Raw genomic sequence first — 24,173 nt, forward strand, 5'->3', positions numbered from 1 at the left:
GGCTTCAGGTAAGCCAGGAACCCCTCCTCTTTCCCTGGCAGCAGTGAGATCCTGGGGTTTGCATTGCTGTAATCATCCTGCCCCCACCCCTTCAGGGGCCAAACCTAAGTGCTTCACTGGCTGGTGGGTCAGTTTGAGAACCACTCAAACCAGTTTGAGAACCACTGGTCTAATCTAATAAGGGAGAGCAGATGGCTGGAAAACACTGAGGCACAGGAGTTAAATTGTGGGTGTGGGAACTTCCCCACAAGCCTAGAAATGTAGAATTTTGTACATATGAAATGCAACACACCCTGATCACTGGAAGAGATTGGCAGTGGGCGGGCTCCCCTTGGCCATTCTTCCCTTCCCTTGTACTTCTTCTGAAGTAAAAGACCCAAACAGGCAGTAAAAAGATTCAAGGAGTGAAAATGAGATTTAAAAAAAATACACAAACATAAAATGAATGATGTATGGGTCCCTTTATGTGAAGGGATTCTGAGAATAATGTAAAAATTTCATAGCCTGATTGTATATTCCCACACCATTAGGATGTCAGAATGATAGATGCTGTAGTGAATAATAATTTTTTAGACATGCTACCTTGGAAAAAGGGACCAGTTGAGGGTTAAACTTGTATTATTTATCTCCACCCTGCCTTTCTGTGGAGCATATTCCTTGACCTACTTCTCTAGCGCTCTGGAACAAGAGCATAGCATTGTTGGTGAGATAAGCTATTAACAAATCTTTGACAACAAATAGCTTTACTTACAACTTAATACTTCTTCTATGTTCAGGTGCATGCACTGACATTTTAAAAAATTTCCTGCCATATATGTTTTCATGAGAAGCATAATATTTTTTTTTATCACATCAAGGCTATCCCACATGTGAGTGAATCCCTCTCCCCCTTCCACTACCCCAATCTTCACATTTGTGTATTTTAAAACATTACCAAGGTTTGGTTTGTTGTTGCTTTTCCCTGACAGTATCTGAAACGTGAGAAATTGAAAGGAAATTATGGAGAGCGCAAATCTTCATTGTATCTGAACAGTCAAGACCCCCCTCCCATGCATTTCCCCCAGGGCTTAGCTTCTTTCCGTGCTAGCATGGTAATGTTTGCATGCCAGAACCATGTAGGTCCAGTCAGTGCACCAAACTTTTCTCCCAGCAAGGTACCAATCAGATCAGATAGGCTTCAAAATGTTGGTGAAACTGTATGGGAATGCGTCATGGGGAGAGTCATTCTTGCACTACTGCAGGAACACATGAAGGAGAGAATTTCAAAGCATTGGCCTTGCAACAGAAAAGGTTTCTGTCCTCCTGCACATGATCACATTTGTCTAGCTGATGATGATTTCTATATACAGGGACAGGCCTTCCCTAAGGTGTTTTGAGCCTGAGACTTGTTATATATTACAGGTACTTTGACTAGGGCTCAAATCTAACTGAGAAGGGATTTTGGAGAAAGAACTGGGATGGGATAAAGTTGAGTGACTTCAATACCCTGAGGTCACTCAATTGACTGCTCAGCCTTCCCTCATCATCAGTCCGAAGAAGACTGTCTTTTAAAATTTATTATTATTCTTTCTCTTTAAAGTACTCAGAGAGCCTCCAAAATCCTCCTGGTCAGCTTGAGGGAGGTGAGGATTCTGAAGCTTCTTTAGAGAGTTTGTTTCCTTGCTTGTCTCCTTTGCTCAGATATGGGAGGCTATAGGTGTACTTGGAGAGCTAGAGAATTGGTCAGAGGCCAGTCGACTTCCAGGGTGCTGTAATTGCTACTGTGTTGTCCTTGCTACAGCTGGTCAGTTGCCAAGGTAGGGCAGGAAGGAACAGCAGCCTTATTCCCACCCATACAACCCATACAACCTCTTTCCTTCAAGAGAGTAAGCCTCGTTGAACACAATGAGACTTAATTCTGAGTAAACATGCTTAGGATTGTGCTGTAGGGGATACAGTGAGTGTTCTCTGGCTGTTCCTATTCAACCATCTCTGACTTTGATCTCATGGATAGACTAGAAGAATAGAACAGGTACCCCTCAGGCTAGTCTGAAGTTTCAAAGGTTTTGCCTTCTTCTTAAGAGTCTCTGTCATAAGCAAGGGGGCTTCAACTTAAGCCCCAAAGTCTATGGTTGTTCTGCCACTGACCCCATTGTCCCACACTTACAGTAGTTCAGGGGCTTATGTGCACAGTTTTGGTTTTAGTTTGAACTTGTTCTTCCATTCCTTGCAATCTCAAGATGGCACCACATACCTCGAAACAGCAATGCACAGTTCTTAGCCAAATATACCAAAATACTCCTACAAAGTATGAAATCTTAGTAGGACTGCCACCACCCTGATTATGTTAGTTCCACAGCTCAGGGACTCTGTGGACCTCCAGCCCTACACCACCCTTGCAAACTCTTCCTCAGGGACCCAAGCCTCAAGGTGCTGTATTTTGGTAGCTAGGCTGGATAGCTGGTTCCCATTCCTTGGTACACAAGACCAAAAATAGGCCTGTAAAATATATTTTCATTTATTAAAGGATTAAGGGCACACAAACATCAAAATGCAATAATTGCATGAGACTTAACAGTACACATCAGTTCTACAACAAAGAAGCTAGTGTTCAAAACTACATGGTTCCTATCTGTAACCTGGGGTCCCAAACCACAAAGAGAAGGCAGAACAGCTGGTACTCATATTGGAATAAAGAGCCAAATGAAGAAGAGGTGCAAACCCTTCCTCCTGAGGGTCCTTTTTTAAACCCAAATGGTAATTACAGCCAACCAGAATGCCAGATGGTTCAAATCTTCTAGAAGGCTGGGCAAGTGACTATTTGTGAACACTTGTTCCTACCCTACCCAAAAGAATCCCACAGCTGAACACAGTTCCCCCATGAGCTAGTTCTTGGCAGCTAATCTCACCATCTTGTTATCTCTAGCTGGTTCTTTTGGCCAGTGAGAAGCAGATAACTTTTTCAACCTTCTAATTAGCTCAATTTCCACCAGCTGCACAGAGGTAGCTGCAAGTTCCCAAGATGAATACAGTCGTGGGGCCTAGATTTGACCTGTTCATGAGCATCTTCCCTGATAATGTTTATGGGGGGAGTCCGAAACCAAACTGACGGGTTATTTTGTGCTTGACTTTGAGCCTCTTCTATTTGCTTCACCTGTGAGTCACGTTTAGGCTTTCCCCCCTTGATGAGTCAGGTGCCATTTTCTGTTCTTTCTCAAAGCTTCAGCCCTATCTTACCAAGTTCAACCACCCAACATGTCAGGTATTATCACTTAGCTCTCATCCTCTGTCCCCTACACAGCTTCTGAGCTTCATAAGGCCTGGCAACCCCATCAATGGGATGTACGCTATGTTGCTGCATGATTCAGTGTCCAGAAAGGAAATTAAATGAATCTTTTCTTTATCTCAGCATTTAGGCTAGATTTAGATTTAGAGACTAGATTTAGGCCTCTCTCAAATACTTCATGGATCTATATGGACATCTCATTGCTGGGAATGATAAATGTAAACTGTTGAACAGGAGGAGGCCCAGTAAGAGGGAATAAATGCTCTCAGTTAATTATGCTAGCTACATTGATAATAAAATATTGGGAGTTAGTTTTGATAGCAAGAAATGGCAGCCATCCAGTCAGACCATTTATACAAATGGTAATGGTAAAGAGCTATCAAATATTTATTTATTACCTTTGCAAGACTAAATCGCAAGATGCACTCCCATTATTTTTAATCTGTGCAGCATGAACGTTAAAGTTGCAAGTGTCTGCAAACCTTAGCAAGATAAAGTGAACACATAAAAAAATTTATTCTCAGCAGCAGCAAAATGCGTAGCCTACAATTTGATTTCGCTTATATTGCAGTGACATATGTAGTAGCTTATTTGGGCCCAAATTGCCCCAAATTGCCAATAACAAAACCTTCTGGCCTCATTCGGAGACAGGGATCAGCAATATTGGACACTGTTTGAGTCTTGTGGTCACAAGAAGTCTGGGACGGATTTGAGAAAGCTGAAGGAGCTGCATTTCTTTTGTTTCAAGAACAAGGAGGTCAAGGAAGGTCATGCTGAAAATGGTGAAACTAATTTGATGGATTCCTGGAAGGTTACAAGAAGTATCAGGGAAATGATAAAAACCAATGGGTTTAAAATACAGACTACAGGAAGAAAGATAGAGATTAAACATTAGGAAATGCAGTGTGTAACAGCAGTTCTGCCGTGTAATGTACTTCTTTGGCCTGATTTAAGCAATCATCTAAATTTGTACTCCCGAATTGTGCAAGAGAGATGTCCTCCATACTATTCAGCCAGTTAGAACTTGAGTCGGACCAAAAATTGCTTCTGAAATATCTTCTCAGATTCCTTTCTATGAGTTCTGATGTCAAGCATTTTTGGAAGTTGGTGTGGCAATTGCGGTCTCTCATATTTGATTGTTGAGGTAAAAATTCTCATTCAAAAAATGAATTCAGAATAATTTTTTTACTTTGAAATATTTGAAATATTGTATTCAAAATTAGTATGGTGAAGTGGGGAAGATTGCCCAAACGTGGGGCGTTTCTGAATATAATTTTCAGCTTCAATGAGACCTGCCAAACTGGCTCTTCGACTTCCCTTGTTAAAATCCTTGATGGCTGTGAAATAATGACTAAGGAGTAGGTAAGGGGAGAGTGACTAATGCTTGAAGAACAATTGGTAGGACTTAATCCAGGGTACTTGTACACCAGGGTAACCAGTATTGTCGCTGTGCTGCATAATGTCACCTCCATGTTATTTTTTCTGCAACTATCCTGCCCTGCCTTTCTGAAATGCTGAACTTGATTAAGATTTTGCAGAGATGAATGCATAAATATAGAGGAAATTTCCTAGGTTTTGCACATACTAAAAATGTTCTCATTTGTATTCAGTGACAAGCTGACACATTTGTTTCTCTTCTGGTAAACATTGTATTGTAAAGTGATACCTACCTATATTTCTAATGCGTTATTTCTTTCGCTGTTTGCAAAACGTGTGCCACGTCAACTTGTTCTCCTTTCACATCTATCAGATATCAAAAGTGGTGGGAACGATAAGAGCAAGCATCACTTATGGGCAGAATATAGATACATCTGTAATTTCATCTGTGGGACAGTTTGTCACATTACACATTAAAGATGTTGGTACATTTTCATGAGTCACGCCTATGCCTGAAAATATATGCAGAGGAAATGTATGACTGGCAATGATAAATTTGGAGAGAAGAACCAAGAATAGCGGAATCAATTCCAGAGTAAGTTTCCTTCCAACAAAGTTCATTGTATTGCAAGATGGTAGCGTTGACCAAGCAACAAAATCAGAGTCTTTCTATCATCTCAGTCTTTCAGCTTGTTGCTATTCATAAGTCGTGGTCTACACGTGGTTTAGAATACCGTAGGATGTGGTGGTGGAGTTCTGAGGTGTTAAAATGGACTGTAGTACGATAGTCTGCAAGTGGGAGATACCACTGTGGAATGCTCCCTTGTATTAAAAAGAAAAAAAAGAAGTCCCTGTGAATTGAAAACTTTTGCAGTAGCAAAGTAGAAAATTTCAACTTTGTGTGCTAAATATCTATCTGCAGGCAGTGTGTTTATGCAAGAGGGTATCCAAAAATGACTCCTCCATGCAGTTCAGAATAGTACATCCTTGCCTACTACCTCAAGTTGGCTCCATCGTCTCATTCAACTGCATGTATAGAGCAGGCCTCAGCTGGAGTGCCACAGATAATAACGTTGAATACTGCTGTCTGTAAACTTCTGTTACTTTTGCAAGTTGCTTGCCTTGTTGTTTTGTCCAAAGCAAAGAGCTACTTCCCCTAATAGTTCCTGGCCGCCTCCTGATGCTAGAGCTATATAGGATAACTGTGAGTCCTAAGAAATTTGGGTTTACCTGCTCAGCTGGCTTTGTGGATTGCTCCTCCACTCATTGGCTTCCATATTGAGGGAATGCTAGTTCTGTGGGCTTACCAAGATGGGAGGTAGGGTGAGAATTGGCACCCTGGTTTTATCCTTTTATTTTTGGTTGGGATTAATCCCCCTATCTGCTGGCAGGGAATCTTCTGAGGGTTTTGTTGCCCTTGCCCAATGACTGCACAAAATTATAGCAACCACAGAGAAAGAAGTTTTTAGTTGCTAGAAACATACAATAGTGAAAGTTTATTTTAGTTTTTTAGATAGTAATTCATCTTTTCAAACTGCTTTCAGCTGCTTATGGAATGTATACTCTTCCACTGTTGCCTCTGGTGACTAGGTTTTTACATTGTCTTAATAATAATAATAATAACAACAACTAGGTAGTTATATACCGCGTTTCTGGTCATTGGATTACTCCTCTGACTTTATTCAAGGCGGTTTACATAGGCAGGCATTTCTAAATCCCTCAAGGGGATTTTTACAATCATAGAGGTTCTCTCTTTCAAGAACCAACAACATTTCAGAATGGATCTTCCTGGTTTGGTCTCACTTCTGGCCTCCAGTTCTCCCACACAGGCTGGCAAGCAGCTCCATCTCTCGCATGGAGGGCAGCCAAGACGCTTCTTGCTCACACCAAGAGCAGGTGGAATCACTCAGTTGGGCTTGTCAGCTGCTTCAAGGTCTCGCCATTCTCAGCCGTTCAGGGAGCTGCCAGTGTCCTCGAACTGGCGACCTTCTGATATTATCTTCAGGCCAACGGAGGCTCTACCCTCTAGACCAGACCTCCTTGTAGTGGTTATCTACACAGGCGCTAGCCTTAGCCTTAGTATGTTGACAATGAAGCAAAGCACACTTTGCACATGCGCAAGAGCAAAGTCGGCACGGCCGTGGTGACATGCTAGGTCTGAAGCTTTGTAGCCTGTCAACAAGGCGATGTTATAAAGAATCATATCTAGGAATGTGTTTGTGGTTTAGCTAGAAAGCCGACTGGTTACAGCCAGTGTGAGTCTCATCATCCTTGTGGAAATTTCCCTATTACGCAGACTATTGACTCATGGTTTAGTATTGTAAACAAGATCAGAGAATGGAAAACCCCAGCCTGTTGTGAATTGTATGAGAAGGAATAAAAGGCAGAGAAGGCTGAATCCCAGAAGCGCTTCTTCTGCATCTGGCCTTCCTTCTGCATCTCGCTACTATACTTGGCTGTTGTATTCATTGTTCTAACGCTTTGCTGCCTCGAGATCTAACTTTCAAACCCTCAGAGTGCTTCTGCTTTTAAAACTCTCCATCAGGCCACAAGATATAGTCTTGTGTGTCTCCCACCAAGCACCAAGGCCCTTAAAAGCCTTGGGTGCTCCCCAGAGCAGCATCTTGCGCTGCTACACCTTCTGCCCTTGTCTTGAGACCTGCAAAACATGTTTGACCAGAGACAGCAGTGGGGCAAAAGAAATATTTGCCTGTGCTGTGGCAAGCAAGCGCCTTCATCAAACCCAGAACAGTTCTTGAAGATTATGGGCTTATAATCATTATTCTTGCGTATGAAAGACCTTAGAATCAGTTTATGTTATGGTTCCTGAAGATTCTCTTAAAGACCCACTTAAGAGGGTCTTTAAGAGAATCTTCAGGAACCATAACATAAACTGATTCTACGGTCTTTCATACGCAAGAATAATGATTATAAGCCCATCAAAGTCAATAAAAGTAAGGATAAAAGCCCTAAAAAGCAAGAATAAGGATTAAACAAGTGTTATTGAAACTGTGAGGCGCGGCTCCTTAGGGAGGCGCCAGGAACTCAAAGGGGAGGTGCGGGATGTCCTCTCGCAGTGATACAGTCACACCCCTGGGCAGAATACAAGCCCGTCTTCTGCCCATCTCTGCTCTTTTTTTTTAAAGCAGAAGAAATGGGAGTTGCTCAGTCACTCCCTGAGTGACTGCAAGAGTGGCTACTGCCACCCCGCCCTCTTCTCCCTCCTCTCTGTGTTCCGCCTTCTGTGTTCGCTGCATGTTTCCAAAGCTCTTCCACTCCAACCCCCATCTGGCAAATATCAAGCATGCTCATTTTGCAGTCCTTGCCCTTGCTGGCCATCAGAAAGAAACCCTCCTTGATCCTTGTCTGGTTGGTTCCCAGCCTGGGATCGATTCTCATCAAAGTGAAATCTCTCTTTTTCAACCCCTCCCTCTTCCACTCCCCCCTTTCGATCTCCAAACCTTCCCGCTTTCCTCCCCCTCCCCTTAAAGTTGTTTCCATGCAGTTGGCAAAGGGGGAAGGGAGAGACAAGCACACACTTTACTTGGCCAGGAGCAGAAAAAGGGGACTCTTTTTAAAGTGATTTATTAATCTTGTTGTTTGACTGAAGAGGAGAGGCTGTATTTTTAAAGTGGTGAATCTTGCTGTTTGAAGGGAATACTTATCAGCTATTGATGAAGTGATTGCCAGCCCAATCCTATTTACACTTTCCTGGGAGTAAGCCCCATTGACTCTAATGGGACTTACTTCTGAGTAGACGTGCATAGGCTTGAGCTGTGCATCTCCTAGTATAGGAGACAAATCAGCTTCCTAACCAAACTTTTATCAGCTCTGATATATTTTCATGGTCTATTTTTGTTTTCCCTACCAGCTGCTGGAAAAATTTAATTTCATTAAATCGATAAAGGGTTCAATCCTATCCAAGGAGAATGGGAGAAATGGCTAGTTGGATTGGGGTCCACAGGGGTGTGTGTGTGTAATGTTGGTCAGACTGGTTGTTCACAAAGTTCATTTGATAAAACAATTATATTGGTATGCTTACAGAGTTAAAAAAATGAGTCTTCCTGGACCAGACAAAATCTACCTACTCCAGCATCCTGTCTCCAACAGTGATCAGCAGCTGATCATTTATAAAGCATGTATATTGCTGTGGATTAATAATATATTTTTAAGATCTGCATTTAATTAATAATATGATTAATATAATTAATATTAATATAGTTCTGGCCACTTCCTGTTTAATGATGTCACTTCCAACCTTCAGGAACTTGATGGGGAGTCATGACCAACAGCCACGGGGGTCAAGGGAGCCACTGGCCGGAAAAGTTTGAGTACCACTAATATAAACCCTTAAAAATGGGAAATAAATAGGTAAATAATAAATAAATAAATAAGTGTCCACTGCCAACAACTATTGTTCTATTCATTCTTCACCTTATGAAATATGTGCTTCAGCAGAATCTGAGAATCTGAAAGATTTCATCTCTTGAAAAATTTCAGTGGTTGGCAAGCCCTATTGTTATAGGGTGGAAATTAAAGCACTGCATTATTGCCAAAGCAGGGCATGGATATTGGAGATTGGACACACACTTTCCTTCTGTAGAGCAAATTGTGCTCCTGAAATTACTGTAATTTAATATCTCTAGGAGTAGGGTTTTTTCAGTAATGTGGTGCCATACCCACCAGAGAGTAGCTGTCAGATGAAATCTAATTGAATAGAATTGAATTGACATTGTAGTGCATGTTGAGTGTGTGCAGTGGTTTAAAGAGCTGATTAAAAATTAGAATGTAACTTCACACTGTTTGACTTGGAATCGGAATTCATGGATAGATGAGGAAAGGAAAATGCCTCCATGGCCATACAACTTGCATAGAGTCTAGGTTTGGCTGCATGCTTGCTTGGCCTTAGCCTAATCTCCATGGGGCATCAACAATGTTTGTAGTTTCTAAAAAAATGTAGGTAAGGGTTTGTTCTACATTTCCTTCCAGGGGATGTAAAAACAATGTGGGAAGATAAAAATAGTATTTGTCTCTGCTGGAAGGCAGAATTTTTCTTAGAGATTGCTTTTTTCCCTACTGTCACCAGAATCACTGCTGATAATATTGAACCTGGGGTAGCATCAGAGGCTGACCAGCTTGGATGTTGGCCAAAGGTTCACCTGGCCAGATAGACCCCTGAATCCTCAGTAATGCTGGCAGTGCCTGATACCCCTATGCGGGGCCCAGTGCAGGACTTTGATCCAGGATCTCCTACAATCTCTTACCAGCAATGAGTGAACCTGCTTTAATGCTGATGTTGGTTATGCTACCCTTCTGCCTGCACTTTTGTTTCAGGATTCTGGTGGTTCAGCCACCACCTCTATACTTTGGGGGACACTATAGAACCTGTTCTGGGGAGAGAGACTGGAAGAAAAGATCTTGAAGTTACAGTGCTGCTTTCTTCCTCCCCTGCTCCCAGGCAGCCCCCTAGTGCACTCGGATTGTGGGGTAATAATTGTCACATTCCCAGAGGCTGGCAGGATATGTGTATTTCTCATCAGCAATAGCTAAGAAGCGAGGCAATGAATAGTGCCCATGATGGTTGTATGATGGGGAAGCTGATTGAATAGTTTGTAACTTTCCATCACCAGCAGCAGCAGCAGGTGAGGGGCACCCTGGCACCTGGTAATGGAGCGGGGAAGCGCTCCAGGCTCCCTCTTGCCTCCCATGGGCTCCACGGGCGGTGGCAGTGTCCTCACCTCTCCCTGGCTCAGGCAGGCGAGGAGGCTGGAGGGGCGCTCAGCAGGTCCCCCGCTCCATCACCAGGTGCCAGGGTGCCCCTCACCTGCTGCTGCTGGTGATGGTCCTTGCAGCCCCCCAGCCCACCCCTCTCCCTCCTTCCTCTGCCAAGCTGCCGCCCAACATGGCAGGTTTGCCCCACTGTCCCCTCCTCCCTCTCTTCAGCCCTCTTTTCAGTGTGGAGCCCGACTGCTGAGGCACCCTGGGATGGGCATGGGTGGCATCTCCTCCCCCGTGTGTTTGTATCTTGCCAGTCAGGCAGTCATGAAGGCTACCTCAACCCAGCAAAGATGAAGGAGAGCGCTGTCACCATTGCCACCTCTCGCAGCCACAACAAGCGAGTGCTCCCTTCCAGTGTAGCTACCCCACTGTTTGGCTTCTTTTAGCAGCTGGGAGAACAGTGATGCATCCCTATCTTTCTCCTTCAGCAGTGAGGGGGATGCTCCACCGCTCCCCGACATTTCTCTGATGCACACCATTAAAAGTAGTCAAACAGGTATGATGCATCTCTCCAAGTGCCTTGGCCTTCTCTTCTGCACTGAGAATATGTCTGAGAAGCTACAGACAGGGGGTTGGACTAGATGACCTTTTACTTAGCTTCCAGTTCCATGACTTTTGTGATCTTTGGGGTTGTATGTGAAATGGGCTGAAAGTGAGGTCAGAGCATGTGGCTGAGAGCATTTTGGTGATCTTCAGGGTTGTATGTCAAATGGGCTGAAAATAAGTACTGAGCAAATGTCACAAATATTTTTTTCCAGATGTTTTATTTGTATTCTTTTTGCTTGATAGCAATGGTAGCAGGGAGAGGAGAATTGTAAGAAGTTTCTGAGCTGGTATATTTTCTCTTCTCATTTACAGTTTGAGTTCCTAGGTAAGAACAGTGATGTCACTTCCTGCTTGATGACATCACTTCTGGTTCTGGCATCACAGTGATGTTGCTTCCTGTTTGATGATGTCACTTCCGGCCATGACATTACTTCCAGGTTGATGACATCACTTTGGGTGGGTCCCAGACAGATTGTCATTCTCAGAAGTGGGTCCCGGGCTGAAAAGGGTGAGAACCACTGGTGTATAGGGCTGGAGCCTAAGAAGGCAGCATTTTACCTAGCTGTTGGTGTATTGTAGCCCTCGTGCAAGAAATTTTAATTAATCTCTCCTAAATAGTGGGGCATTTTGGAAAGCATCATGCCTTTTGTCTGGTAAAGTGTAAAGCTATGGGTGGCACAGAGTGTGGAGACAGTTGGACATTCATACCTTTCAGTCTTCCTAACAAGTGTTGGTCTCATACTTCTGAATGTGTTGTCTGGAGTAAGAAGTTCAGTCCACAGTTTACAATTATTACTTCAAGCTCTGTTGCTGCCACTGGGCAATGCTAATGTTAATTACTGAATATGTGACACATGGGGGGGGGGGTCTCCAAGTAATGTGTGAACAGCACCATTGGTCTTAAGGTGGTGCAAGTTGAAACATTTTTAACATTCATGCAGGTATGAGCATTGCCAACTGTGAGTTTTATTGATCCAGTGCGTATGACTGATGTAAACAGTAAACTTTTGTTCATGTCAGATGTTGTTCCACACTTGCTAGATTTTGTGGTGTACGCAACAGTTCTGTAAAATAGTGTTTCTTTAACTGTACGGGACAATTTTCTGCTGGTTGGGTCTGGAGGACGTGAGCTGTGTGTGCAGTTAGTGGAGAGCGGTAGGCCTGAAAGTTTGTTCTTCTTAGGCATTTATCTTTTGGTCTCTAAATACAATTAGTTGAGATGCTGCAATATCTTTGGTGTGAAGCCTGTACTTAACAGAATTATGTGGTGATAAAAGTGGGATTGCATTGAAGCATAAGGTGAATAAGGAGGGAGAAAATGGTCACGTCTAGAAGGATGGAAGGTTTCCAATTTAATTTAAAAAAGAAGAAGATATTTTTATTCGTGTTTAAAAGCTGGAACACTATTTTAAAGCAAGTGGCTCTGAAGAAGTTGACAGGGGAAATGGTTGTGTTCCTCCTATTAGTATGGAGGTGAACTTTTGCTGGGGTGAAGGGTTTAGTTTACTTGCAAGAACATGAGTAAGACTACACAGAGTCCATCCTGGCTTTACCCCAGTCTGCATCCAAAGGATAGAGAACAGTGCCTTAAGAGCATTTGTCTCTCACGCATGCCATCCTGCCATGTCTGACTATAGATACAAATTGGGCATTCAGAAATGCAAGGAGCATAAGTAAAGTGAACCAAAAGAAACCAAAGGATACTAATAAATCCACCTATTCAAAGCAGACAAGGCCTTGCTGCAATCTGGCTCAGGCAATGCGCTTGCTGGATGGACAAAAGCCGTACAATGGCTTTATGTCATTTCCGAGATAAAATAGATTTTTTGACTGCCATGACTCATGAGATTGTATGGATGGGATGAGAATGGAAATGGGGGGGGGGACTGTTACAAATTTATAAGCAGGCCCAGAGAAATGAGGCTTGGGCAGTGCAAGGACATAGATCTTTTATCCTATACTGATAGCGTTTTTTCTCCATTGTGCTTTCTCTCTAGATACCACAACGTACTCCACTGAGCAATCCGAGCACTTTAAGCCATGTAAAGACAAGGATCTTGCATACTGTCTCAATGATGGGGAATGCTTTGTCATTGAAACCTTAACAGGCTCCCACAAACACTGCCGGTAAGTCTTCATGCCAGGGCATTGATAATAACTGCATTTGTGATAGTTGTATCCCAGGAGAACAAATGAAAAAAAAAGAATCACTTGCCTACCTGGGAATATTATTTGCAATCATAAATAAGTGGAAACGGCAGCAGGTTGGGCCTGTTACTTGAAGCTTGTGATCATCTGTAACTGAAAGTTGGAGGAAAAAAAGCAGTGGATTCCCACATGAACTGGTAAAAATGCATTTTCCAAAACCACTGAGAATATATTCATTGTTGGGGAGTGTTAATACAGTATATGCATTTGTAGGTAGAAACTGATGTTGTGTTTGATTGGCTTTCTGGAGTGAAAGTTCTGCCTTTCATGTCTGAAAACAAGGAAAGGATTTTGATCCTATCATTTCAGGTGTTCAGTAAAACATGTGAATGGTCTGTCAAAGGATCAGCACATCTGGTCATCAAGGCTCATGGTTATATGCAAAGTTGGCTTCAGAATTTTTAGGGCTTCTGAGCAAGAGACCATCAGTGAACTATCTTAAGCTGCAGGGGGTGTGGAGATGTGCAAAAAAGAATTGGCCATTAACAAACTGATTTTCATTTTGCTAACTACACCCTCCTGAGCGATGAGCAAAATTTGGGGGAAAAGATCAGATCAGATTTACCTTTTCATATTATCCAGCGATGTCTGTTTATGATTATTCAGGACATTTGCATCTCTTTCTAATGTGGCCATGAAGTGCCATTGGAGTGCCCCAGAACTAGTAATTAGATATGATTTTATTGCACGTATTGGTTTAATGTACATGTTTGGCATCAACTGCAGGATAAAAACTGGATTAGGAACAGCTTAAAAGGAATGTCCTTTAGCCCCGGGGGCCTTTCACGTGTATGCATCTGAGGGGAGAAAAATACAGATGCTCTCTATCCCCTGATCTGATTTGAACTGAAGCCCATTACTGGTGTTTTTAAACAGAGCATAGAACTGAGGGGGCATGAGTGTATTTCTGTAATCTGATACCTGAAATAACTGCTTTGTGGTAAGGCTGGTCCTGTTGATGGACCATATATTTTATTTACCTTATAGTTTAAAACATAGAGTTGCTCACTGGATTGTATTGTACAAAACTTTTGATAAGATGCTCATGATTGGAAATGGTAGTTAGCCTGCAGGCTGTATTCAGCCTCTAAAACAATTTCTCTGGCCTCTGGAGGCTGTACCAAATTCTTTTAATAACCAAGATTTTGTAGAGTTTGCTCTCAGTTTCATTCAAAAGAAAATTGATCAGGGGTGTGTGTGTGTGTGTGTGTGTGTGTGTGTGTGTGTGTGTGTGATGTGGGATGAACTTCCAGGCTACAGTATTCTTTGGGTTTTGTTCTGAGAGCATGTGCTCTGTTTATGATGCTCTCTTACTTCTCAGTAGCAATTACAATGCAGTCATTATTAGCTGTGAAGGGGTTACTGTGTGTGACAAAATTGATTTAGCCACTGTCTACAGAATAGAATAGAAAGAAGATGGACACGAGACTCTTCTGCTCTTAATTAAAAGAAAAATTAAGACTCAAAAGTTCCTACTCCAACTGTAAGTTCACATTTGGGCACAGTGATTCAGCCCGAAAGCAAGACAATACAGTAGTGCCTTGGCTAGAAACTGCTTGGCTAGAATTAAGCAACTGATTTATCTTGCTTCATGGAGCATATACTACTCTGTTCTGCGATGGACATGATCATTGTGTTGTGCTAAATGGAACGTTTGAGGCGATTTTTGAATAAAAAGGCAACTTAATGGATTTCAGCAAATTGGAGGCTATCTGGCAGGGATGGCCCAGTGGTAGCCTATTGATCACCTCCAACCAGCATTCCTTGTAAACTGTGTGGCTGGAATTGGAGCCCCACACAGCTGCAGTCAGGGCGCTTTGGAGCTGCTCCTGCACAGTCCCTGTGAAAATTACAGGGGACACTTCCTAAAACTCCTAAAGCAACTTTACATGGTCCCTGATGTCCCTACCAAGTTTTGATTAAGATGTGTTTCTTAGAAGAATGCTCATGGAAGTGCTTCCCAAACTTATATTTGTCACGATGCACCGGCAACTGGAAGGAAGTGGTGATGATGCGTGATGATGTCATCTCCACTTTCAGGTTTGAAATCCAGAAGTGACCGTACAAGCAGTGGTAAAGGGCTCAAGGCAGGCAGGAGAGCCTTTTCACGCACAAGAAAATTGTGCGTAGCAGCTCTTGCCTCTGTTGTCAGGGTCACAGTGTGATCTCACTGCTGGGCAGCAGGCATCCTGGAATGCCCCAGTGAGTGCCTTGCAACCCGCAGGGCATTGTGACATGCACTTTGGGAATACTTTGGAACAGTCACATTGATATCTAATACTGAGAACCTCTGGCTCACAGTATTTGGTATCAATGTGACTGTATTACTATGTCATGTGCATAATGGAAAGCTGTTGCTGCCAAGTCAACTCTTCAGGGGATCTTTCAGGAAGTACTGTCCTGCTGAGTGAGGTTCCTCCACCCTTTGAAGACGTTGCTGCAAATCGATTTCAATTTTATTGTTGCAAGGCCATGACAGGGTCTGACTGTGTTTAAAAATGAATTGTGGACTGGTGTTGGGAGAACAGAGTGGCCCATGAGAATCTAGAAATTGGCCACCCCCCATATAATATTTGAGGAGGAAGACTTGACTTTGCCAGCCCAAATAACATCGGAAAAATAAAAAGAAACACATCAAGCTTTCATATCAGTGTCTGGCTGGTGCTTTTGTTTTTCCGTTCAATCATGTCCGCTCCACTGATCAGTCACTTCTCCCCCTTATTTACTTTCCTCATATGACACACTTATTAAATTAATTATTCGGAATCATGCAGCGTGGAGATTTATAATATTAACTCACTAAACCCATCATAAAACTTTATAGGTACTTTAGGAAACCATTCCATTAGTAGCCAGGTCAGCCTTATCGCTAGGCTTAGGGCAACAGGGGAGGGGAAGAGCTTTCCTTCCCTTGCACCGCCTTAGTCCACCTGCTTTGGTTTTTGAGCAGGAAGCAAAGGCAGGATAGATGACCTCACATTGTAGAGAAACAAGGACAATGAAGGCAACAGGCATGAGATCCTTGACGGATCTGGGATATGGATAGGGTAGGTGAATGGCATTCTGGGGCCAGTAACCAGGGCTCCTTATTGGAAAGGGAGTGAACTGGGGACCCCAGTAGAGGATAATTGCTGAGTGAGGTTTTGGAATAGGGCATATGGATAAATAATCCTCACTGTAGCCAGATGAACGAAAAAATCAAGTGGGTGCTGCTGACGAGGGGCCACTGAATTCATTATAGGGGAAGAGTGGTTGGCAACCTTCAGTCTCGAAAGACTATGGTATAAGCCTACAGCACCCGGTATTCCCAAGCAGTCTCCCATCCAAGTACTAACCAGGCCTGACCCTGCTTAGCTTTCGAGATCAGACAAGATCAGGCTTGTGCAGGGTAAGTAGCACTCTTTAATTCATACAGTGGACCCTCTATCTACAGGCTCAGCACCTACAGATTTGACTATCCCTGGATGCCGAGACCACCTCCGGAGGGACTCAGAGAACCCTTCTGGTCACTTCTGAGAGGTGTTCTGAGGCACAATTTGGTATCCATGGTGGTGTTCCTGGAACTGATATTTGACCTTGAAATGCTCCAGGCCAGGTTCACCTACATGCAAGTCCAGCGTAAGAGCACCTGAGGACTGCGCCAGAAACTGGCCCCTTCTTGCCTAGTGGCATTACCAGCTGCCACCACCATCCTGTCTCCACTCACTCCCTGAATGTGAAAAGGGGGAGGGGGGCAGAGTTGCTGTGGAACTCTGGAGGAGAGGAGAGTGGTCAGCTAGAAAATCAGAGAGATACTTGCACTCCGTTATCCTCTTTCTTTTTGCATCTCAGGAGTGGGAGGAGGCGGAATGGTGGAGGCAGGCATAGGTGCCACCACCAATCCATCACCTGAAGCAATGGCCTCAGGCCTCATGGACAGGCCATCACGTAAACTGGCTTACTTCACACCCTTGAAGACTGACAGCTGCCTTGATTGAAAACACTGTGGCTGAAGTGGTATAAAGGTTCTGTATGTGATGTTGTGTTTTAGAGAAGTGAATCAAACGTGCGGTTCAAACTTTGAAGCTGCAATTCTTGGACGAACATGCATGTGTGGGCTTAGTCTCGAGTCAGTACAAGCCAGCTGATTTTCAACCAGTTCAGGTATCTGTCATTTCAAGCAGTTAGGTCCCCCCCCCCCACACACACACACATTCTCAGTCAAGAGAGAAACAGGTGGTGCAATTCTGGTAGGAAATAATTAAATAAAAATGAATATAGTCATTATGCGCTAGGTCAGTGAATATGTTCTTTTAGCAGATGCTTGGCACAGATTCTATTAATAAGGGTAAAGATTCTATTGATTAAGTGCCAGCAGGAATAAATATCAGCCATGAATTGCCTTTTATTTGCTGCATTTTCAAGGTTGTTACACTTCATTTTCCTTTCCACATTTCTGGTATGCTCACTGAGGCAATCATGTTGTTTGAGTGATAGGTCTGATAGAATAAGGATGTTCTGTTGGCACGACAGGCCTGCTGCTATTTTGCTGCACTAAAACATGCTCTCTTTCCTATTACAGTTTCTCAAAGGAATATTTAAGTGCCCCATGATGAGTGTCTCCAGGCACTGATTTGGGTCATTCACAACTTTTCCAATTGGGGCTGGCAAAGAGATGAATGGTTGGGTGTCATTGTATATTTCTTTAAAATATATCCTGTTTTTTCCCCACCCTCATTTGAAGATGCTTGAGATTCCTTGTACCAGTGGTTCTCAAACTGTGGGTCCATGGTGACCCAATTTGTGGATCTTCCTCCTTTTCGCAAAGCAAGTTGGTGTTTCTCTGTGAGGGGGGAGGACAAAAATCTTTAATAGGCACCAGGAGGTTCTCATTTTGCATCCTGTTGGATTTGACATAAAGAGTAACCTAACTGTGGCTGCAATGCTACACATCAGGGCTTTTCAAAGTGGGGCGTCGCGACCAAGAGGCAGGAACCAGGAGGCAGGGTCCCCAGGATCATGCCACTCAGGGGGCTGCAGGGGCTTGGGTGCACTTACCAGAGCCTCCTGAAGCCTCCTGGGGGTACCAGAGCCTCCTGCAGCCTCCCACGCGAGCGTCTGCAGGGCTCCCAGATGCTTTAGAAGTGAAAGTGGAGCAATCACGTTCCACTTCCGGTTTAGCGGAAGTGGAGCGTGGAAGTGGAGCATGATCGCTCCACTTTCACTTCTAAAGTATCGGGGAGCCCTACAGACACTTGTGTGGGGCTCCCCGCAGCCCTGGGAGGTTGCAGGAGGCTCTGGTAAGTGCACCCAAAGCCCTGCAGCCCCCTGAGTGGCGCGATCCTGGGGATCACGTCGCTGCCTTCCCCCTCCCCCGCTGTCTCCCCCCGTTCCTGCAAGGACTTACACACTTTCCTGAAAGTAAGCCCCATAGAACAAAATGGGACTTACTTCTGAGTAGATATGCATAGGATAGCACTGTGTGTTTTTTGTTTGGGGGGTGGTGGTGGTAGTGGAGATGGCTGGAGAAAAATGGAGCAGCATGAGACTCACATGAGTCCTCCTTCCCTCTATCATTCCAATGGAACACAGCCAATTGTTCCTTTGAGGGCATGAGGCAGCAGTGAATTAATGTCCTCAACTGAGCACAGGATCTCACTGCTACCCGAAGCTAAGATAGCTGCTGATGGGGAGGCTTCAGGAGTGAGCACAGTGGACATTTGGGAGCTTGTAGGCCCTTTGACTTGTGCCTGGCCTGATCAACCTCTGACTTCAGCCCTTCACATGAATAAAGGTAAACTGTTAACTACATGGTTGTGCGGTAAATGTAATGCATGGTTTAGGTCTCTGTTGAAGTGTATTGCATTGGAGGCAGCATGAGGCATGTTCTGGCTACAGTGTTCCTTATGTAATGACTCAAGTGTGTAGGTTGTCAACTGATGTTGCAGTTGCCAGGTGATTAAACATGCAGGTGTGAAGTAGCTCTTAGTGTACTCATAGATTATTGCATTCTATTGTGCTGCCCTTCCGCCATACAAAGAGTGTCATTCTCTGCTAGTTCCTTCATGAATGTTTCATGTAAAGATTTCTCCCCACATCTGAAAATCTGTGTTCATCTTGGTTATTGATATTCCATATGCATGAATTCAGTCTGAAGAAGACAGAAAGACGAGCAACCACACTAATTATAGCTGTAGAAAATTGTTGTGAGCAGAGCGGAATAGAGTTTGAACTAGTTAGCACAGGAAGAAAGAAGATGCCACACATGAACCTTTTTAACAGGGTTAAACTACACATGACCTGATTCCCAATTATTGGAATTGGGGGGGGGGGGGAAATAGCACAGAGGTAATGTGTTGAAAATCCTCTGCCTCCATGCTGAGGTCCTGATCCAAATCAGAACTCTGTGCAAGTTCTCCTCATAAGTAAAACTGAACCTGCAATTATATAAGGACCGATTTACTGTTGTATGTAGTTTGACCTTAAGAGAAGTAAAATTTTGAAGAATTTCTTTCTAACAGTTCTGGTAGCAGAGAACTTACCTGGTTTTTGCCCTTGAGGCTACCACTGAAATGTGTGACATGACATAATTTGGTTCCCAGAATTCACTGAGGAATGATTTTCTGGCGGTTTTCCCTAGACTTCTAATAGCTGTAGAAGTCACTATATACGTATATAGGAGGCACAGTTCATTCATATGCCCTCAAAATGCTTAAGTTTAGATAGTGTGTAGGAACAAGAAATGCCAGTCTTTGAAAGTGCTCATCCTTTGTGTTCCTACTGGAGCACAATTTTGGCTTCTTGACTTGGAAGGAGGCACACTCAGAGAAGTGACTCATACAAAGTCACAGAGATGATGGACAGAATGCAGAGATGAAGCCAGGCAGCCTTCTCGGAGGGCAGTCAGTTCTGCTGTGTCTGTAGCTTCCGATTTAAGCAGTGATGCTGCAGAATTTTCCATGCTCAGAGTTGGCATTCTTTAGTGATTTAAGCCTTTAGTGATTTCAGCTGCAACCCTAAACACAATCCTATATTTTCATTTTCAATCTTGCATTTTGTAAACAAAGAATGCTGTTCGTCACTGAGTTACGGCCCTATCTCCCTCGTATGCCTGAGCTCACCCTCTGGGAAATGTTCAACAGAGAAAACTGTTTCTCATCTTGATTATGGAGCAGTCAATACTGCAGACTGTTAACTAGAATAAAAAAGGTTGTTCTGAAGATGCCTGGCTGTCATGGATTTGATGAACGAAATGTTTAATTTTTTTAAGGCACAGCATCTGCTCACCGCATACACCCATGTATAAGTCTATCTCATGCGTAAGTCCGGGGCACGTTCTAAGCCAGAAATCATAGAATTTGCTATGGTCCGTAGATGTCAAGGCTAAAACTTAGCAGTGTGTAAAATTCTTTGAAAACCACTTACCAGTCATTGTTCCGAGGCAGCACTAGAAAGATTAAAAGGGGGGAAGAGAGACATTTTACCTTCTTCTCCAAACAGAAAGGTAGATGGAGGCACTTATAGGAGTTATATTCTTTGTGAGGTGTTTAGTACAGTACTTCCCTGGCAGCAGCCCCAATTGACTACAATTTCCATATGTGCCTTCACTTTTCCGGTTTGGAAGAGAAAGACCGTTAGCGCTGTGTGCGCTATCGGCCATTGCCCCGCCCCACCTCGTGCGGGCAGGCTGAGGAGGCAGGCTCCCATTGGTCTGCGCAGTTTGGCGCGGTGGGGGCTGAGCTCACGCGGGCGATTCCCGCCCACAGGAGTTCACTCAGGGGTGCAGCAGCAACCCCCCCCATTTGCACAGTCTGAGATTAGCTGGTCGCTCTCGCAGGGCCGGGTAGGAATTTTTTGCTGGCACCTTGATTGGCCATAGGTGTCAGTTTTTTTGCCTACCCCAGACTGCTGTAGTGGGAGGTGTGGTTTTGATAGGTTCTCTTTCCTCCGGTCACTTGGTGTGATGCGTGCGGGGCGGGGTAGGTAGGGCAACTCGGTGTCCATCCAGGGCAGCAAGGTCAAGGGGGGCGAGCCAGAACTGCCCACATGAGGCCTAGCCGGCTCGAAGAGGTAGGCTGGCAAACTCCCCTGACTGGTCTGGCTACGCTTGCATGGTTTGCCCAGCGAGCCAGCTGGCCAGCTCCCCTGCCCCCTTTGGGGGGTGACGTAGACAGGCTATACCCAGTTGATCGACTGGTGGCAGCCCGAGTCAGTTGGTTCGCCTTTGAGCCCCGGGGGAGGTAGATGGCTAGGTCCGTTTCCCCCAATTTTAGGCCCCCGCACGCTGGGGGGCTAGCCCCCTGGCCCCATCTAGCCCTGCTGCTGTTTGTGTTGTTGTTGTTAATAAAGTGGCCCTAGTTCAATCAAAGAAACCTCAGCCTGGCGTCTTATTTGGGGGGTCAGGGGTAAGTGAAAATGGCTACCTTTTTCTTTGTTTGCTTTCTGTTGCTGCCTCAGAAGAATTACTGGTAAGTGAAATCCCTCCATTCCCCCCCCCGTGGCCTGCTTCTCAGCCCAGCCCCCCCCCACCAAGCGGCTGCTCTTAGTAGCTTTATTTATCATATTGACACATGTATCAGTTGGTCTGTGTTTTCAGGGTCAAATTTAAGGCATTTTTGCTTATACCCAAGTATACATGGTACTTTTTTTGCTAACCCTCTGCCTGACGAAAGGCAGTCATTAACGACTGTGCTAAATGCTGTGCATATAACTATTTGAGAAGGTGCTTGTTTGCATGAATCTGCTTTGTTAAGGGTTAGTTCAGAGTATATGTGTCGTCGTCCCCGCTCTGCTTATCACCCAGTCCCAAGTGATAAGATGCATGCTATCATGTCATGTGCACATCTTGGTTCTTCCCTCTATTCTTAGTTTCTCTAATTGCTTTTAAAGTGCTGTAGGTTTAGTAATAGATGCACAGTTTAGATGAACTGACCCACCACACAATTAGAGAAACTGACTAGAAAGGTAGATGAAGGGGCAGATTGTAAGGACAGAGCAATACACCTGACAAAAGACAGCATCAGCGAGTACCAGACCTGTATTTTAAACAACGTTTACAGCAAGTGACTTTCAGAGCTGCAGCTTACATTATTACCTAAGCAACTGATGAAGTGAAGCATCCACTGGTGCACAATAGAATTACAATGATAAAAATGTTATGGTGTTAACTGGAAGGAAAATAACATTCTGTGACAACAGTTCTATTTTATTCGCATCTTTTCCGCAACTCCAAGCTCTGAGAAGGGTTCCAGCTCCTAGAAAAACTTCTTTAAAACTTCCACCAAGGGGCATTGGGGATAGTTTTCTTTTAATTCTGTCTGACAAGTAATTAATATTGAAATATGGAGCCTCTTCAAAGCATTGTCTGTGTTTTCAGAGTGGAGGAAAAGACGAAGTAAGCTGAATACATTTCTCACAGTGCATTTTGAGTGCATGTCTTGCAGGCTTCACAGAGTCTTGACTTTGAGAGGATCAGTCTAGATCACTTATGCAGCCTTTCCTCTTCCCTGCTAATTTTGATGATCCCTTCTGGGCAAGGTGAATTAAGAATGGGTGAGTCAGCTCCGCTGAACTGAATATTCCATTTGGCAGGATTTTTCTTTTTTGTTAGTCATTAAAATTATTTTAAACTCTCCCAAGTTACAAACAAGCAAGCAAAAAGTTTGGTAATGTAATGGAGGAGTTTTTCAGAAAGGAAATAAATCAAATTATATCACATTCTGTTTCCTACCTTCCTCTAAGGCAGTGTTTCTCAAATTGTGGGTTGGAAACCCATTAAGTGGGTTGTGAGCCAATTTCAGGTGGGTTCCCATTCATTTAAATATTTTATTTTTAATATATTAGACCGGGAAACTGTAGGCCGGTCAGCCTAACATCTATACCGAGTAAGATGGTGGAATGCCTCATCAAAGATAGAATTTCAAAACACATCGACGAAGAGGCCTTGCTGAGGGAGAATCAGCATGGCTTCTGTAAGGGTAAGTCTTGCCTCACAAACCTGATAGAATTCTTTGAAAAGGTCAACAGGCATGTGGATGCGGTAGAACCCATAGACATTATATATCTGGACTTTCAGAAGGCGTTCGACACGGTCCCTCACCAGAGGTTACTGAAAAAACTCCACAGTCAGGGAATTAGAGGACAGGTCCTCTCATGAACTGAGAACTGGTTGAAGACCAGGAAACAGAGAGTGGGTGTCTATGGGCAATTTTCACAATGGAGAGAAGTGAAAAGCGGTGTGCTCCAAGGATCTGTCCTGGGACCAGTGCTTTTCAACCTCTTGATAAACGACCTGGAAACAGGGTTGAGCACTGAGGTGGCTAAGTTTGCAGGCAAAACACAAAATTTTCTGAGTGGTGAAGACCAGAAGTGATTGTGAGGAGCTCCAGAAGGATCTCTCCAAACTGGCAGAATGGGCAGCAAAATGGCAGATGCGCTTCAGTGTAAGTAAGTGTAAGATCATGCACATTGGGGCAAAAAATCAAAACTCACATATAGGCTAATGGGTTCTGAGCTGTCTGTGACAGATCAGGAGAGAGATCTTGGGGTGGTGGTGGACAGGTCGATGAAAGTGTCAACCCAGTGTGCGGCGGCAGTGAAGAAAGCCAATTCTATGCTTGGGATCATTAGAAAAAGTATTGAGAACAAAATGGCTAATATTATAATGCCGTTGTACAAATCGATGGTAAGGCCACACCTGGAGTATTGTGCCCAGTTCTGGTCGCCACATCTCAAAAAGGATAAGTGGAAATGGAAAAGGTGCAAAAGAGAGCGACTAAGATGATTAGTGGGCTGGGGCACCTTCCTTATGAGGAAAGGCTACGGCGTTTGGGCCTCTTCAGCCTAGTAAAGAGGCGCCTGAGGGGGGACATGATTGAGACGTACAAAATTATGCAGGGGATGGACAGAGTGGATAGAGGGATGCTCTTTACACTCTCACATAACACCAGAACCAGGGGACATCTACTAAAAGTGTTGGGAGAGTTAGAACAGACAAAAGAAAATATGTCTTTACTCAGCG

General features: G+C 43.9%; 1 protein-coding gene across 4 annotated transcripts in view; it reads left to right on the forward strand.

The window, feature by feature from the left end:
* Window positions 1-24,173, forward strand: part of NRG3 (neuregulin 3) — a 700,766-nt gene that overhangs the window by 288,327 nt on the left and 388,266 nt on the right. For all 4 annotated transcript variants that reach the window (XM_066620602.1, XM_066620600.1, XM_066620598.1 and 1 more), the window contains exon 2: window positions 12,964-13,093. In XM_066620602.1, coding sequence (XP_066476699.1) covers window positions 12,964-13,093 — 130 coding nt within the window. The remainder of the gene's footprint in view (window positions 1-12,963; window positions 13,094-24,173) is intronic.

Source organism: Tiliqua scincoides, chromosome 3, assembly GCF_035046505.1.
Source record: "Tiliqua scincoides isolate rTilSci1 chromosome 3, rTilSci1.hap2, whole genome shotgun sequence".
Taxonomy (NCBI): Eukaryota; Metazoa; Chordata; class Lepidosauria; order Squamata; family Scincidae; genus Tiliqua; species Tiliqua scincoides.